This window comes from Taudactylus pleione, unplaced genomic scaffold, assembly GCF_031769625.1.
Source record: "Taudactylus pleione unplaced genomic scaffold, aTauple2 ptg000454l, whole genome shotgun sequence".
Lineage (NCBI taxonomy): Eukaryota > Metazoa > Chordata > Amphibia > Anura > Myobatrachidae > Taudactylus > Taudactylus pleione.
Genome location: NW_028284856.1, coordinates 9,343,564 through 9,362,902, shown reverse-complemented (window position 1 = coordinate 9,362,902; position 19,339 = coordinate 9,343,564). Strand labels below are relative to the sequence as shown.

The window sequence follows — 19,339 nt, the reverse complement described above, 5'->3', positions numbered from 1 at the left end:
ATGTATGTAACTAATACCTCTGAATCTCCATTATTATGTAGGATTTAAGTATTTTTTGTTGATTTTGCTACAGTGTGCTGGAGGGCAAATCCCTTTTTTCTGTGTTCAGTGTAAACCCCGCCCTTTACAAGCACCTGTGCTAAGTCATTAAGCTGATCTGAGCAACCACCATACTTTTTGCATGCAGTCTTGAGAGGCATGAAGGGAGTCAGCATTAGGAGGAGGTGCTGGTCCTTATAGTGCCATGTAGAGTTTTCTGGGGTACCTCCAAGGTGTGTTAGCTCTCAGCTTATACATGTGCTGTTATCATGCAGTACACTAATTTGTAGTTATATGACCCAGAGTGGGTGCTATTATGTAACAATAATTATTTTGGAGTGAGCCTATGGGAATGGGGCCCCCGGAGTTGTTCTGGCTGGACCTTTTTCAGGGCATCACCACTTAATTCACATTGAATATTTTTATCACTTTTCTAATTGTTTGTTTATTATTTATGCCATTTTAATTATTTCACATTTCATTAACACTTATCCTTTACACTTCACTATCACCTTTTTCCCCTTTTCGTGTGATGTCCTGGGGATGGTCCTTGGCTGGAATTTTTTGGGGTACCCTGCTTCTCTGCCGTGAACCCCTTAATGTTAGGGACGCCAGTATAGGACGCCTTGACGATTGGCCTGGCGCTTATTCATATATTTGCAAATGTATGCAGGGGCGTATCTACCCATTGGCCAGGATGGCACTCGCCAGGGGCGCCGACCAAAGGGGGGGCGCCGCCCGGCAGTGCCACCAGTAGCCAAGGTGTGGACAAGTCCCCCGGGCCCCACAAGTGTAGGGTAGAACGCAGTGAGATCGGTCTGCCTTACACAGTTTACAAACAGCCAGCCGCCAGCGGCGGCTGTGTGTTTGCAATAGCAGCCAGCTAATGAGAGTCTGCCTGACTCTCATTAGCTGCTGCGTCGTCCGCAGAGGGAGCCGGCTGGAGCTCACTCATGAGCTCCGTGTTCCGGCTCCCCCCCGCAGCATGTGATGGGAGAGACGTCATACGTCATGACGTCTCTCCCATGCAGGAGAAGAGCGGGCCGGGACTCGGACAGCGGCGGTCGCGTCTGGAGCGGGTACCAGGTAAGTTGAATTATTTTTTGTTATTTGTGTGTGCAAGCCTGGCACGGGGGGGGAGGCACTGAAATAGGGGGTGTCCGCTACTGGGGGCACTTTATGGGGGGGTACCCACTACTGTATTGGGGTGGCCACTACTGGGGGCAATTTATGGGGGTGGCCACTACTGGGAGCACTGTATAGGGGTGGCCACTACTGGGAGCAATTTAGGGGGGGTGGCCACTACTGGGGGCACTGTATAGGGGGATCTACAACTGGGGACACTGCATGGGGGGACTACTACTGGGGGCACTGTATAGGGGGGGCTGCCACTGGGGGAAATGTATAGGGGGGGCTACTACTGGGGGCACTGTATAGGGGGACTACTACTGGGTACTATTACTGGGGGCACTGTATAGGGGGGACTACTACTGGGTACTATTACTGGAGGCACTGTATAGGGGGGACTACTACAGTATACTATTAGGGGGGCACTGTATAGGGGGGACTACTACTGGGGCAATGCAGCATAGGGGGGATTACTACTGGGGGCACTGTATAGGGAGGCTACTACTGGGAGCAAAGCAGCATAGGGGGATTACTACTGAGGGCACTGTATAGGGGGGCTACTACTGGGGGCAAAGCAGCATAGGGGGTATTACTACTGGGGGATTACTACTGGGGGCACTACATAAGGGGGGTAGGGGGGCGCCAGTACATTACATTGCCAGGGGCGCTTGGATCCCTAGATACACTCCTGAATGTATGTAACTAATACCTCTGAATCTCTATTATTATGTAGGATTTAAGTATTTTTTGTTGATTTTGCTGCAGTGTGCTGGAGGGAACATCCTTTTTTCCTGTTACATCTCGCCCTGGGAGAAGCAGGAAAAAAGGTTAGTGTTTTCTTTATTAATCAATTCCATCTTAAAATCCTTTTATTATTATTAAATTAATCTCTATTTTAAGTATTTTATGTTTCTGAAAATATGATGGGGAGGGGGGGTGCCATTCCCTTACTTTGCCACGGGTGATTGGAACCCTTGATACACCCCTGTACCCTGAATTTGTGGATAAAGGCCCTCATTCAGAGCCACTCGCTAGCGGCAGTACGCTCGTTCCGAGCGATGTTCGCACATCTGCGCATGCGTACGGTTTTTAGTACGCATGCGCGAACCAGTCAGTGCGGCCGAAAATCGTTGGTACGCAATATAGCGAGGGCCTGCTATTTTGAGTGACAGAATGAGGCGTATGTGGGTGGTAACAGGGGACGGTGCTTGAAAACGGGGAGTGGAGATCCGAACGCAGGCGTGCTTAAAGGTCAAAACGGGCGTTTTAAGGGAGTGCATAATTAACAAAGCAGCGTCATTGACCACGTCACTTGGTTTTTTTTAACTCAGAACTGCTCGCAAAATAGCGGTTGAAAACACCAACCACAAGAATAGCGAGCAGTTCATACGCTGTACGATGTACTCGATTAATCTAATAAATAGCGGACATGACGTATGGTGCGTGCGGCCAGGGGGCGTTTTTATCAAATAAACGAGCGTATGTTTTGCTCGCTCGTTCAGACTTAGAGGTGGGAACAGACTGCAATTTGCGAACGGATCATTTGAATAGCCACCCCTTGTTTTTGAACGAACGACCGCAAATAGCGAACGGCTCTGAATCAGGCCCAAAGTCGTTTAGAATCATGTCTATATTGATGTTGTTGTATCACACACAGGAAGAGGAATGTGTGATTAGCACTCTGTAGTGCAGAATGCTAGGAACTATTATATAAGCATATTCCACGCTATTTACTGATTACTTTAGTGGCAGAAAAGTATATTTAGCATTAGCGATCCTCAGCAACAGGTTTTGTCATATGCCCTCTCCTTCACTTGTCCCTGTGAAATGGCGCCTCCCTACTCTGTCTGACTGTCTCTCCTCCCTACTTAATTGTATCATGCTCCACTCCCACCCACTCTCACCCTTAACCCTACTTCAGTAGCCCCCAGCTAAGTTCTATCTACCCCCAGATTCCTTCCTCGGCTCTTTATTCTTCTCTTCGAACATTCCGTCTGTATATGTACAAGCAGCAGCACCCCTCTGCTGCCACTTGTTTGCCCCTCCTTCCTCCTCCTGCCATCCTCACCCAGCTCCCATTCTTCTCACGGTTCATTACTCCGGGCCCTTTTCCGAGTCAGGTGAGAGTCTCCAGCATTATTAGAAGCAAAGGAGGATCCCCCGTTACGGGAGGCGGATGACTGAGGTGACTGTGATAGAGAGTAGCAGCCGGCTTATGCCATATACTTTCATACACTGCGGGGGTAGACAGCGAAGGGACGGTGACGGGACATGAGGTTAAAGGAAAGATGCCCCAGCATCTGGCATCGATTTTGTGTACATGGGGTATGGCCGGAGTGCTGTCATTTCTAGCTATGTATATGTTACTTTACTTGGTCACTTTAGGTGCCCTATGAGAGAAAACGTACAGTCTTTAAATGTTTTTGTCACTTTCCCAATTGGTCATCACCACATCTGTTCCTGTAACATTGTATGTACACTATAGCAAAATCATGCTGCCAATGTGTGCCATCCTGTATATTAGACTGATGGCTATAGCACCTGTTAGCTACTGCTATAAAAACCTGGTGAAGTAGTTTCGCAATGATGCATAGAACATGAAAACTATGTATATAGTTGTGTTCAATGTAATATATATATATATATATATATATATATATATATATATATATATATAATGTGTGTGTGATTTATTTGCTGCGTAACTGTACATAATTTGTGCTTCCACTGCTGTATTGACCATATGGACTGTAGTACATGTACTGTAGTTACGGTTGGTTTTTGATGCAATATTCTACATTACACTGGAGCACAGTCTTAGTTCTTACTAGAGGTGAGCGGATTCGGTTCTACTCGGTTCCGTTGGGATTTAAAAACCGAATCTTATTGGCTATCAGCTGTCACGAGTTTTGGATAGCCAATAAGATTCGGTTTTAAAATCCGAACGGAACCAAGTAGAACCGAATCCGCTTCTTACCATATTCACACAGGCAGAATAGTAGTATTGTCTCCTACACTGCCGTTTTATCATCCACTGCAATGCGATGAGTTTTTGGCCAACAAAGGAAGGGTGTGAGTTCATATTAAACTGTTGACAAAAGGAGTACTGTATACATAAATTGAGCAAAATGGCTTAAGGTGCTTTTTGTTACTGTACATATGACTCAAATGTGTCTGGTTTTATGATGCTTAGAATATATTTTCGCAAGTTTGCTTTGTAAATTTTGAAAATAATAAAAGTCTGTTATTTCTAATTACTTTATTGATCATTAAGATATGTAATATTTTGTACTGGTGTTTCCCAACATTAAGGGCTCCGTTTATCAACGAGTTTTCTTTGTGTGTTAAATTTGAGTTGCATTCTGGGTAAAGACCCATATGCGGGTCATGCAGCCGGGACATTAACGCTCGTCATCGCAGGATAACATCAGCTGCACCAAGGAGAAAACAAAATTAGCCAACGTGTGGCATTTGTATGCAATACATTATTTAAGGGGGTAAGAAAACAAAATATCGCCGCTGGAAGGCAGGAGAAAACTAGCGCTGTAATGATCGATAAATACCAGAAGCAGGATTAACATATGTAACAAGTCTAAAAACAGTTAAAAGTCATTGATAAATTGAATCCTTCATTTTAACATAACATTAATGTTATATGCACATCAATGTTATATGCTGAAACAGAAGTGTTCACTGAAGCTTTTCCTTTCCATAGAAACCTACTGTGTGATTGCTACTGTATTTGACTCTTCTGCCTTTCTTCTGTGTTCTCTGTCTGAGTATAACTTTACTCTGAGGCCACTGCAGCTTTTGTATGTGTGAGAACAGGCAGCCCCGCCACAAGAAGCCACCTAGCTTTTAGATCAGGGGTGGGGAACCTTTTTTCTGCCGCGGGCTATTTTGATATATAATATTATTCGCGGGCCTGGTGCAGGCCACACCCCCTCCGTGTGATGTCACACAGGGACAGGGCCACAATCGCTGGTGATTGCAGCAATCCCTGGAGCATCCTGAGGATGCTTCGGGGAGCTGTAAGGGCAGCGGTGTGACCGTCTGAAGCATCCTAAGGATGCTCCAGGTGGCACTGCTGCATAGATTCTGGCTGCAGTGTGCCATTCTAGGCACCGTGCTATCCAGATGATGCTAGTGGAAAAAATGCTCAGAGGGCCAGACCAAATGATTCCGGGGGCCTTATACGGCCCCCGAGCCTGATATTCCCAATCCCTGTTTTAGATGCTGATTTAAAGGCTGCTAAGTTCAAAGGTTAATTAACTCTAAAGGTGCATAGACACACAACGATTTTTTGAACGATTATCGTTAAACAATATCGTTTAACGATAATCGTTTGTAAAAATCGTTCACTTTCTGAGTCAAACGATGAACGATTATTGTTCATGCGCGTTCACATTTGTAGTTTGTAGTTTGTAGTTTGTAGTTCAGTCAGACTTGTCAACGCAACGATTTTCATTAAGTTAATATGCAAAAATCGTTTGTAGTTCATAAAAATCGTTCATTACATTTAAATGAACATAGTAAATGAACAACTTTAGTAAACGATTGTAGTTCATTTTTTTCAAGGTAGAAAATCATTTACTAAAATCGTTCATTAACTCAATCGTTGTGTGTGTATGCAGCTTAAGTTAATTCTCTTGGATCTGTCATGTCTCTGGTTTTGTTGGAAAATTCACCTAAAGCATAAGGGCCTGATTCAGACCCACTCGCAAGCGGCTGTCCGCTCGCAAGTGGGTCGATGGTGTGCACTGCGCATGCGCACGACGGCGGGAGCTCCGTCGTGCGCATGCGCCAGACGCGACGAGCGAAGGACTTTCCTTCGCTCGTTGTGTCTGATCAAAGGGGGCGTGCTGTCGATGTTGATTGACAGCACGCCCCCTTTGGTGGGCGTGCTGGGGGCATGCCTCCGAGACGGGGGCGTTCCCAAGGGGACGCCTACCATCAGAAGCCGGCCCACTGACATCACTAGTGATGTCAGTGGGAGTGATTTTGGCTCTGATAGAGCCAAAATCACTCCGGGCCTTGCGGTTGAGAAACTCAACTGCAGGCTCCGGCTCGCAGTGGCGATGGTCGCGATGGTCAAGACCATCGCGGCCATCAACCTGCACGCTCGTATAGGCTGTGAATGAGGGCCTAAGTTCCCAAACTTGGTCCTCAAGGCACCCTAAAGCTGGGTACACACAGTACAATGTGTACCCAGCGATGCGATCCGACGGTCGACATATCGGCCAGTCCCCACACATGGAGCGATCCGGTGCCCAACCGCCCGATATGCCGCCCCCCTCCCTCCCCAATATACCAGCACGAGATCTCTTGTGCATGCAGAAATATATGGAGGAGCGACGGATGACCCCACGTGAGCATGCAGCGGACGATATCATGCCCACACATGGAACGATATAGCTGCTATATCATTCCAATCCGTCGGATTGGCCGCTATATCGGTCTGTGGGTGGGAGCCTTAACAGTCCAGGTTTTAAAGATATCCATGCTTGACTTCCACTGAGGAGACAGGTGACTTAATTAGTACATCAGTTAATTTGATTTAACCATCTGTGCTTAATGGAATGGGATTGTAATGCTGGCTGCTGTTTAGTCGCGGGTTCAAATCCCGACACTGTGAGCCCGACAGATTGAAATCCCGACAGTGCGAGTTAAGTACCCTAACTCTCCCCTCCCCCCCCCCAAATTCTAACCCTCCTTTAGGGGTGTCTAACCCTAACCTTCCCCCTTAGTGCCTAACCCTAACCTCCCCCCAGGGGTGCCTAAACCTGACCCCCCCCTCCCCACACCCTAAACCTAACCCTCCTGGGGGAGATGCTTAACTCTAACCTCCCCCCAGGGGGTGCCTAAACCTAACCTCCACCTCCCCACACCCTAAACCTAACCCTCCTTTAGGGGTGCCTAACCCTAACCTACCCTCCTAGTGCCTAACCTTAACCTCCCCCCAGGGGTGCCTAAACCTAACCCCCCCTCCCCACACCCTAAACCTAACCCTCCTGGGGAGGTGCCTAACCCTAACCTCCCCTTGGGAGTGCCTAACCCTAACCCCCGCTTCCCCTAGCCTAACCCTACCAGGGTGGTGCCTAACCCTAAGTCCCCCTGTGGTGCCCTAAACCTAACCCCCCATCCTGCTCCCCTCGTTCGGGCCCATGTTGTCCTGGATTCCGGTGTCTGGATTATGACAGGCGAATAGTCACATAACTACATACCATGTTCAACCATGGATATCTCTAAAATCTGAGCTGTTGGGGTGCCTTGAGGACCGCGTTTGCACCAGAGAGTTAATAAGAAATAAATTATGATAGTAATAGTAACATAATAGTGTTTAATGTACTTAATGCTTAATACATTCTGGCAGGTACACCTTGATAGATTGAGACAGCGCTACTAAAACTTAGATACATGTATTGAGTTACAGTACTGCTGCCCAGAAGACTGGTAAATGTAAGATTTGTGCCTGTGTATATATAATCTGGTTACACAATGCTTTAAAAGTGTTCTGGACGTAATGGAGAGTATAGTGTGGAGGACTTTATGTATTTACATGAGCAGCAGTAGCAGAAGTAGATTGTGAGATTTAAGACAACTAGGCCCACAAGAGAATGACGTGTTTAGTGTTTCACTTCCTAGAAATGGCATTTTGTAAACCATGTACAGTGTAGAAACAAAAACATTTCTGTTTAGAATGCATTCCTGCATTATTTCAATTTGATTACATTACATGACAATTAGCTTACATGCTTTCCTGCTGATTTTACTGTATGCAGCATATGTGAACAAAAAGTAGTGAATTTACATACTGTAGTGTCTTCCACTGAGGTGACTGGATTTACATGGTATAATGATTTGCTAACACTAGATGCAGATCACTCACCATCAGGGCAAGAGCAATTCTGGTGGGTGCCCTTGTCTGTGACAGCACAACTGCGGCAGCTATATCGGTAGGGGTATCATTCTTTGCTCCACTGTCATATGTAGTGCTGGGTAGTGGCATCATAGTGGCATCAAAGCCCAATGTTACACTCCCAGCAGTAGGAGAATTTCCTCTCCATTGCCCGGAGGCAGTAACTCCTACTACTCCTTTTTTTTCGATGTGAAAAGCAACTTGCTTGGGCCAGATGTGTGCACAGAGAAGGGGATTGCAGATAGCTGTAGACAGACAGAACTCTGCAATACAAGCAGTAAATAAAATAAGTTCTCTACACATTAACGTCCTGATTATGAGTTGTACGGGTCTGTTTGAAATAATGCAAAGAGCGAGTATTAGCATACAGCAAATGCGCAGAAGCGAATTTACGTATTTTTTTGTAACCGTCCAATTCTGCGCGGGAAGGATATTTGCCGGATCACACTTTGCGGTAAATGGACGTTTCAGGTCAGGAACTGGAAGACGACAATGCGATCACAGGGAACTGTTCTGTTCTGGAGGAGTGTCATGGGAGTGCCGTTGGCATGTAACTGCAGTTTCATGCTATTCTGTCATGCGTACGGATAAGGTAAAGCTAGGTACAATACACACTGACAGATATATTGGCCAGTATATCTGGTGCCCGTCGGCCAGTGTGTACCAGCGATATGTCTGTGAACTAAGGGCCTGATTCAGAGCCGTTCGCTATTTGTGGTCGCTCGTTTAAAAACAAGGGGTGGCTATTCAAATGATCCGTACGCACATTGCAGTCTGTTCACACCTCTAAGTCTGAACGAGCGAGCAAAACATACGCTCGTTTATTTGTTAAAAACGCCCCCTGGCCGCTCGCATCCTACGTCATGTCCGCTATTTATTAGATTAATCGAGTACATCGACCAGCGTATGAACTGCTCGCTATTCTTGTGGTTGGTGTTTGCTACCACAAATTTGCGAGCAGTTCTGGCTATAAAATAACCCAGTGACGTGGTCAATGACGCTGCTGTTTTAAATATGCACACCCATAAAACGCCCGTTTTGACCTTTAAGCACGCCTGCGTTCGGATCTCCACTCCCCATTTTCAAGCACCTTCCCCTGTTACCACCCACATACGCCTCATTCTGTCACTCAAAATAGCAGGCCCTCGCTATATTGCGTACCAACGATTTTCGGCCGCACTGACTGGTTCGCGCATGCGTACTAAAAACCGTACGCATGCGCAGATGTGCAAACATCGCTCGGAACGAGCGTACTGCCGCTAACGAGCGGCTCTGAATGAGGGCCTAAGTCGTTCACAGACATATCGCTGGTACACACTGGCTGACAGTTACCAGATATATTTTGTTCACAGACATATCGCATCGGCTGCTGATATATCTGTTCATCAGCAAGTGTGTATGGGCGATCAGCCGATCGCCTGGACACATGCAGCGGCTGTCGTGGGGAGGGGGTCGCGGCGCGACCCACGGCCAGCGGGATCCACAGCTGCCTGGAAGCTGATGGCCGTTCGATGTATATGAACGACCATCATCTACAAATATACATCTGCAGATCACTCGATCTACAGATATATCTTTGCAGTGTGTACCCATCTTAAGGCCAGTTGCAGCTGTGGATAAAAAAACAGTGTGAGGAGAGGCCAGGGCTGGCTCCAGGTGTTGCCGCGTCTGTGCGGAGAGGGACTGACGCCCTCCCACCCTGCATGCGGTGAAACCGTGCGCAACCGAAAAGGGTGTGTGGCCTAATTACCATAGGCCACGCCCCTAAGTCAATCCTAATTGGAGGTGTGCCTGGTTGGCACACCTCCCATTTAACGTCAGGCTGGGGGCGAGCCCAGCACTCCTTCAGTAGCTGGGCTGCCCCCAGCTCTCTCCCTGCATGAATGGATCCATTCCTCCTTTCCGGTGCCCAACGTCCTGACCACCGGCGGGACACTTCAACCCGCGGGTGGAACAGCGGGGCAGTGCCTGAAAAACGGGACTGTCCCGCTGAAAATCGGGATGCTTGGGAGGGGTGCGCCTCAAGCCAGCCCTGGAAGCGACTTCCCTCTCAAAGCCGCACATCACAACGCATTAGCTCTACAGAAACTTGCATTAACAGTAGGTAGTAAATCAGGCTTTTGCGGCATTACGCAGACACAGCCACTTTGCATCCGACTCAATATCAGTCCCTATATTTTGTTCCCCTATATTATAAAATCAGTGACATATCTATAATGGGTATAGGGTATCCAGTCAAGGATTGCCCGTGACACCCACCAAGGAACCAGGTCTGACTGGGTAGCTGGCACCAGATTTCTGTAGACATCGCTGAAATGGTGCATGCTATACATAATCATACAATGTATTGCTGCTGAGACTTAATTGTATGCTGATGTATTCTACACACTTTGGACGGTATTTCATTGTTTTAGCGTGCCCGATCTCTTGTCTACAGTGATGGGAGATCTCGGGGCGACATTCCATTTATTCCGATTATGGCACAGATCGCGCCCAAAGAGATCGGGTTTAGCTGTGTAAAACAGCTAAACCCGTCCAAAGTGCTGGGCGCGATCACGACAAGTGCAGTTTGGACGCCCATACAGGTCACTTTACGCGCATTTCAGCTCACCACCCTCGGGGGGTGCGTGCTGAAATGCTGGCGGCCGCAGCTATTCGCGGCCGACAGGAGCAACAATTGAATAGCTCTGTCGGGCGCGAATAGGGGACAGCTGCTGGCGCCAACAATGAAATACTGCCCATTAAGACCTCAGCTTACATTGAAGATTTTCCAAATTTAAGAGTGTATGGGGAAATTCAATTCCTCGCCATTGGCGCGTGGTCCCATTTCTGATTGGAACATTGTATCCACTAGAACTACAACTTTTCCCTTTCACCTCAATTGCGATGTCAGCACTACTGTAGCTGGCCGATATGTGCGCTGGCGGGCAATGCTGCAGCACATCGCACAGAGAGGCAGATGCAGACCCGCTCGCTAAGCTGCGTTCGCTCATAGCTGCCGATGGTTGGCAATGTGCGCATGCATACGCATCGCAATGCGCATGCGCAAACTAGTCCAGGCAATCGGGAAGCGTTCGCTCGCTGCGCATAGACAGCTCACTAGGTTGACTGACAGGACAAGCCGTTTGTGGGTGGTAACAGAGGTTGGTTGATGGAAACGGGGAAGTAGTGGTGCGAATGCAGACGTGTCTGAGCGTCTTAACGCCGTTTCAGAGGCGTGCATAATTAACACAGAGCTTCATAGTACACGTCACTTGGTTGTATTTGACACTGAAGCACTCGCAGTGCTTGTGGTAGGGTATGGTCAACCACAAGCGCTGCAATCGCATCCGATGGTACTCGATGTTACCGATGGCTGCATACACATCCTGGAGATGACGTGCATTAGTGGGAGTCTTAAGACAGGCTGGTGGGCGTCTGCATACATACTGCAATCGCACGCCAAGACATAGTGGGCGTGCTAATGCCTTGCCGTGAGATCGCCTGCCTTTGCTGGATTTGCATACGCTGGGTGCGTGCGAACGCATCTAGCGAGCGGGTCTGAATCAAGCCCAGAATTCAAATCCCCCGATGACGGAACAAAAATTTGTGGTAAAATTTCATGAAAATGTTCTTTAAAATGGAGGTAAAATGAGGCTACATGTGAATGAATATCCCCATTTCAGCACCATAATTGCAGGTTAGCGAGCACTTACATCTATAGGAATTGTCAGCAATATGAATTTTTATGTATGGTTATTTACATGTTCGCAAGTTGGCATATGTTCAACAACTACAGCGACAGACTGCTAAAAAGATAGTTGGTATAGGGAGCAGGTAAAATACAAATCAAACAGTTTTTGTGAACAGTGACTTTTTAATATCAAAAGCACAGTGCAATACATTTATAGTATGCATCTAATAAATAAAAATGGTATGTATCATTTAAGTATTGGTACACTGAAGAACAGTGTAATTCATGATTTTCTAAAGATTCCTTGTTCTGGACTATACAATCAGTGCTCTAGGCAAAGCTAAACTATGGCTGAACTTGTTTATACCCTAGTACGTCAGCTACAGTGTGTGTTTATTCTAAGCACAAGTCTTGTATGTGAATTGTCCTTGTGCTGAATCTAAACCAAAGATAAAGAAATAGTTGTATTATATTGAATAAGTATGTATATTGCGGTATATAATGAGGTTAGCAAAACACATTTACAAAAACAAAGAACTTTAAACAGGTAGTTTCTAACTCTGCAGCTGTGATGCTTTTTTGTTGTGGTGACAGTGGGCGAAGAGGAATGTGTACTATTTATGGAAGTGTGGCGCATATCTCACTGGGCATGGCAGATAAAGGGGATTAACAATCAACTTCCTAGTCAGTCTAATACTGCCCACACACATAGTAACCAGGCCAGAGAAATGCCATGGGTCTTTCAGCAAATTGTCATGTGTGCTGTCATCAGCAAACTCAGTGTCGGACTGAGGCATGAAGGGCCCACCGGGAGAATGGAGTGGTAAGGGCCCATGCTATGGGGGTGTGCCCAGCCACCACAGACACTTGGCTATCCAATAGGCAAATCTTGGTGCAGTTTCCATAGAAGGGAATCATGCTGATCAGTGGTCCTGCTCCACCAGGTAACTTACAATCTAATAGAGTAACAATCCATAATTTGAAGTCTTGAACCTGATACCTAGAAGAGGGAGGTGGGCCCACAGGCAGTGGGACCCACCAGGGATTTCACCTGTCCCCCTGTGGGCCAGTCCAACCCTGAGCAAACTACACCTCATGAGGAGCCCTGTCATCCAATTAGTTTGTTCAACCAAATTTCAGTGATTTGGCCCATCATTCATTTAGCCAAATTCAGTAACAAATCCCATTTAACTCCCTGTTAGCAAAAATATTTTGGCTTTTCTGTGCTGCTGATAATTGAGAGTTAATATCATAAAAATAAATATATTCAAAAAGGTAATATTTAATAACAGCTACAGATGAGTTAATATGTGCCAAATGAAGTAAGGCATTACTTAATTGTCACATTTTTTTTCTTATTTCACATACAGGGGGAGATGTACTAAGCCTTGGAGAGAGATAGGGCAAAATATACTAAACGGCGGGTTCTAAACCCTGGTGGTTCAGTGGTGGTCTGACGGCGGGTTCTATTCAGTTCTAAATCTCGGGGGGTTTGGTGGCGTCTTTGCAGCGGTTAGTAAATGACAGCCCTGTTCTATTCTATTCTAAAATGTGCTTTGACGGCGGTTTTGCAGTGGTATTGGCCTTAGGAAATCTGCAGATTGCAAAACCACCACCAAACCGCCACCAACTCACCGGGGTTTAGAACCTGCCGCTTAGTAAATTTTGCCCATAGAGTAGATAGACATAAAGTACCAACCAATCAGCTCCTAACTGTCATTTTTGAAACACCGGCATATGTAATAGCCTGCAGACTGCAGGCATCTGGTAGTCACGTGAACTTTGTTTAGCCTTTTAAATGACTGCTACTTTAAAACATCGGCCAGTCTCTCACAGGACTAGCTGATACCTGCACTCATATACCCCACAGTCTGTAAAATGACACTTAGGAGCTGGCTGGTTGGTTGGTACTTTATCTCTCAACTTTTTCTCTCTCCAAGGCTTAGTACATCTCTCCCAGAAGGGGGTATGCATGAATGCTTGGAGAGAGATAAAATTGTGAAAGATAAAATACCAACCAATCAGCTCCTAACTGTCATTTTTCAAACACAGCCTGTAACATGACAGTGAGGATCTGATTGGTTGGTAGTTGGTACTTTATCTCCATCCACTGCAAGCTTTAATGAATACCTCCCATAGTCTTCTACCTGCTAGGTACACACTATAAGATGATCTGTCCAACCTGGCTAGTTGGAAAGAAAATCTGGTAATGTATGGGAGCAAATGACAATCGACCATTTGTTCCCAAACACTGGAAAACAGACAAAAATGGTCATTCAAACAAATTGGTTAAATCCGTTTGACTAAACAATTTGTCCGAACTACCGTTTTTTTCTGTTTTCCGGCATTTGGGAGCAAATGGTCAATTGTCATTTGCTCCCACAGATAGCCAGATTGGAGAGATCATTTTATAGTGTGCACCTACCTATACACTGGAAAATACCCACTCATCAACTTGAGATCACTGCTTGTTATTTGAGAGGTCAGGTTATTGTGGATATACTGTATATAGAGTGGGGGTACATAATAATAATAATAATAATAATAATAATAATAATAATAATAATAACAATAATAATGTGTTATAGGATTAAATATCAGCAAAAGATTCATAAATTGTATTTTGTTCTTTTTGAAATACAATCATGAGTTTCAGCATCCCTACAAAAGAGCGGTGATATTCTAAAAAATAGTTGCTTGTCAGGTCTCAATAGGTGAGTGAGAGCAAACTATCAGGCAACAATAGGTGAAACATGTATAAGCTGTGTTTCCACTATGTACTATAATTGCAAAGCAACAAAAGATACTGTAGTTGGTGTTAATTGGGATATCATCAGCTACCTCTGAGCACTAGTAAGTGAAGATACCTGTCATACATTCTTCACCAGATGGATGCTGCCTCTACCTCTTACACACATACAAAATACAGTATATCAGTGATTCCCAACCTCGGTCCTCAAGGCACACCAACAGTCCTGGTTTTATTGATTTACATGCTTGAGCACTTATGAGTAAATTAAAATAACCAAGGTACTAAATAAGTCACCTGTGCTCAAGTATGGACATCCTTACATCCTGGACTGATAGTGTGCCTTGAGGATCATGGTTGGGAACCGCTGATTTGGTATTTGGTAAAGCAGTGTCTTTTAATGGTAGCAGACACTGCACTTTAGCATACATGAGTTTAGGCCTGGACACACATAGGCATATAACACAAATAAACAACTAAACATAAAAGCCCCAGCACTCATCGTACTCAGTAAGCAGCAGTGGCTTGCAGCCACAATCGGCCATGCTCTCACAATATAGCCCTTGGTCCTTGGCACTACAGACACTTACAGGGGTATTCAATATGGGTGCGATAACATAGTTTTTGCGTTAATATCGGAGGTATGATGTCATTATCGCAGGTTTTAGTTTTACACCGTATTCAATTTCAAAGACTTATCGCAGTTTTGAAAAGTCTTTGATAAAAAACGGGGATAACTTTTCACCATTGAATAGGTGTCGAAAAAAAGTGCAGAATTGGGGTTTAGGGGTGCAGGCTTAAAAAAAATAGCCTGCACCCCTGGGACTGACATTTAAAAAAGAACTGTGTCAAAAAAAAAAAAATAAGGACACCCCAAAAAATTTATTTAAAAATTGGCGTGAAAAAAAAAAAAGGGAAAAAATTGTTTAACAATAGGGAAATAGGTTCAGGGCTATTCTGCAAGTATGCGGCAGGTGTTTTCTAGAATAGAATTATAGCGGCAGGTGCACAAATGCCGAATTTTTAAAAACTTACTTTAGGGACATAAAAATATGCTAGTACCCATTTTCATGTACCCCAAATTTGATGGGACCACTAAAAAAAACGAAGAAAATAACCTAAGTGCTCTTCTGCATCACTTCTTCAATGTCGGAAAAAAAACACCTGCTGCGGCTATTTAAATCCCCCACTTTTAATTAAAGGCTAAAACGGGGGTACCCATAGTGATCCCCCATGTTTTTACTACTTTAGGGGGTCTTACAATTTTTTTAAGGAAAAATTCGTAAATCCAACTTCGGAGTTTCCCGTTTTCGTTCATTTTATATTGAATACGGGTATAAGCGGGAGCGCGCCCGATACTTTAACGCAGGTAAAAACTCCGATATGAAACGTTAACTTCGACAGTGAAGTTAACGTTTCATATTGAATACCCCTCTTAGTCCTACTACCTGGCCACTAGACAGCATCAGGGCTCAGAGCAGTTGGTTTGTGAGAGTTTAAAACTCTTCCTCTGCTGCTCAGTGATGAGTTGCAGCTGGGCCTGTGCAACCGTGAAAACCTGGAGTTCCATACCTCCACTGCTAATGCAGAATGCACAGGTTTCACTCCAGCCTCCCTTGGAGGGAGCTGATCCCACCAGAGTGTGGGCAATTCAGGTGAGAGACAACACCTCTCAGCACAGTATATAGATACAGTAGATTAGATACCGTAGATAGATAGATAGATAGATAGATATCCATTTTGAAAACATGTGCACTCTTCATATAGTTCAACTCTCAGGTGCTTAGTGAGTTGTCCTGATTTTTTTTACCAGGACCATAATATCTCCAAATGTAAGCAATGCACACTTGTTTTTCTGCATAACAAATGTTTCTTTTTATTAACACTTCAAAAAGTCATTTTAAAAAACTGAACATCTAGTTCAAACCACCTCCAGTTGCAACATATCCAGAAAAAGTCACATTTATTCTTTCTTTGTGAGACTCACATCTACTTTGCTGATGAACTGTGAAAATTTATAGCTAGATTTTCATTTATTTTGGCAACAGAATGGATGCTCTTCTGAATCAGTGGCTTTGGCGACAGGAATATTGGCTTCCCCCGGGAATAAGCTGGGAAGACATGAAGGAGACGGAAGACATCCAATATCCAAAACCCAGTGACCTTCTCTTGGGTGTCCCATGCATGCTTACCCTCACTGCATTGAGATTTGTATTCGAAAGGTAAGATTTATCTGGCTGTAAGCTGCAAAAGATATCTTCCAGTTATGATTGAAATTGCATTGCAGTCATATGCTTCTGTGTCTGAATGTTGGTTGACAGTGCCTTACGTAAGCTTTGTTCTTAGGTTCTTAAACAAATCCTGGACATTAAATACACTACGTATAAATAGGTAATACTATATTGTCTATCCCAGTTACACAGTAGGTATTTTATCCTTTGTGTGCTTTCTTTACAGGGTGTGATGTGAATGGTTATACTTGGAATGAATTCTCTATTTGTTGTTCATGTGTCTCTTAACAGCATTTGTATCCTTCTTTGTGTAAATATTTAACTGCCAAAACATTAGCCTGAATTCACATTAACTAATGTCTTGAGAATTCTCCCTTCAGGATTAACTCAGGCGCTGATAATTTGCCTTATAATAAATGTCTCATAAGAGATATTATCCCAAGTCCTGGGACATAGAGATGTGTATATTTTTTATAGGGAGCAAAGTAAAGGCAATCCTTTTGTCCTGTGACCAATGTTACATAATTTGTGACAGACCCAGCTTATTGTGCTCTGGCCGTGAAAAGGTACCTTACTTTTTGTCTTCCTAAAGCCACACCCATGTGAATTCAGCTTAATGGCATGGCACATCATATAATGAGTGCTTTTGGGAGGTGGTCTCTGGTTTCCTGCAATTTGTGACCCCAAAATATTGATACATGAGGCAAAAGTTTTGCTCTGCCTCATTATCATTGCTGTAAAGTTTGATGAATAAGTGTTCCGTCTTCTAACATCAACGGAAAACTGACATTTATTGTAGTGGGTTCATTTCCATTTACCTTCTTAAAAGTGTTCAAACATAGCATATAGAAACTATTAAACACTTAATAATAATTATTTGCATTTAGTTATGTGTGTAACATTGTCTGCTTGCCAGTAGTAAAGTAAAATATTATCCATAATATGCCAATTGCACTGCCAGCTACTCAAATTTCCATGGCAATAGTTGTTACACAATACACTGTAATAGTTGCTGTGGAAATACTACTCCCATCAGTGCCATTTAATAAAGTCATTGCCTGTGCCCTTGATAACCAGAATGGGAAGGTTTGATCAGAGAAATTAGAGATATCAATGTATAGAAAATAGAGAGCGTTATATGGAACCAGGCGTGAGAAAAATTTAAATATTGCAATACAATCAAATGCTAACATAATCCCTGATCGTGACTGCCGCTACCAGAAAGAGGAGCTAGTTACTTAGTATACAAACTAACATGCAAATGGGGCGCTGTCAAATGGCAGAGATAACATTAAATTAAATGTATTGGTTCACAAATGTTGTGTTCAATAACTGACATACACAAATCACATAAAATAAAAAACACAAAAAGCTATGCAAAATGCAAATCTAAAATGCTCAGCTAAAAGGCAGATTAGCTGTCTCACAAACACTGCTGCAATAGTAAAAACAAAAAGTCAGTCCAGTGGATTAGTAATAGGTACTTTGTTTCACTTTTTAGTAACAGTTACTAATTAATGCTCAATGTTGTCTCTATCAGGTAGAGTAAGTATTTGGAAAGTGAAGGCCCCCACACACGGTACGATTTTTAAAATGATTTGGCCATTTTCGATAGATTTGGAACGACATATCGTTTAAAAAGTGCCATGTGTGGGCCTGATAACGATGCGATGTGCGCTCCCACTGTTGCTGATCTCTTCAATATGCAGAAAGATCAGCGGCCTGACGTTCACGATTTACATTACATTGTTCCGTCTGTATGCACGCTGAACGATGTCATGGACGACACAGATGCCCGCGTGGATAAGGGAGATCCGTGCTACATGCATCTGTGTGTCAATGACACATACACACGGACGGATCAGAGAGATCCGTGTGTGCTTCTGTGTTTAAAAAAATTAAAACCTGTGTAACAATAGAAAAAATGGTGTGGCCCCCTCCCCATGAGAATAACCAGCACCGGGCTTTGAAGACTCAGTGCTAGTTGTGCTAAATACAGGGGACAAATGACGTAGGGGACCCCTGTATTAAGCAAAACCAGCACCAGGCTATTCAGAACCAGCCCTGGTTGCCAAAATACAGGGGACAAAAGACGTAGGGGTCCCCTGTATTTAGCGCAACCAGCACTGGGCTTTGAGTCGGTCCTGGTTCTGGAAATACAGCGGAAAAATATGCGTAGGGTTCCCCTGTAAAATTCCAGAACCAGCACTGAACTTTTTCTAGCGAGAGGGTAATGCCACGGCCAAAGCAGTACCCCTGACCGCTAGTCAGCCCAGGGGAGCTGGGGACCCCCCCAATAAAGGGCTCTTCTTCTCCAGGGCACCCCAGGCCCAGGCTTATAGCCCAGGGCTATCCCCGGCACCCCTGGAGCGGTGGGTGCTGGGTTGATTATGTAGTGTGGTGCAATTGATAGTAGTAAAAATAATGTCTTTTGCTGTGGAACTACAGGTCCCAGCAAGCCTCCCCCGCATGCTGGTACTTAGTGAACCACAAGTACCAGCATGTGGGTCATTACGGGCCCGCTGGTACCTGTACTTCCACAGCAAAATAAATATTTAAAAAACCACAGAACAAAAGTAAAAGTTTATTAAAACATACAT

General features: G+C 44.6%; 1 protein-coding gene across 4 annotated transcripts in view; it reads left to right on the top strand.

The window, feature by feature from the left end:
* The first annotated feature begins 3,068 nt into the window (after positions 1-3,068).
* Positions 3,069-19,339, top strand: part of LOC148505425 (ceramide synthase 2-like) — an 84,737-nt gene continuing 68,466 nt past the window's right edge. Inside the window, exons 1-2 of one of the 4 annotated variants that reach the window (XM_088448258.1) lie at positions 3,069-3,287; positions 16,557-16,730. In XM_088448258.1, coding sequence (XP_088304384.1) covers positions 16,558-16,730 — 173 coding nt within the window. In that variant the 5' untranslated portion in view covers positions 3,069-3,287; position 16,557. Of the gene's footprint in view, positions 3,353-3,411; positions 3,493-12,536; positions 12,704-16,556; positions 16,731-19,339 lie in introns of those variants that run through there. The other 3 variants (XM_088448256.1, XM_088448255.1, XM_088448259.1) reach the window with 3 other exon arrangements.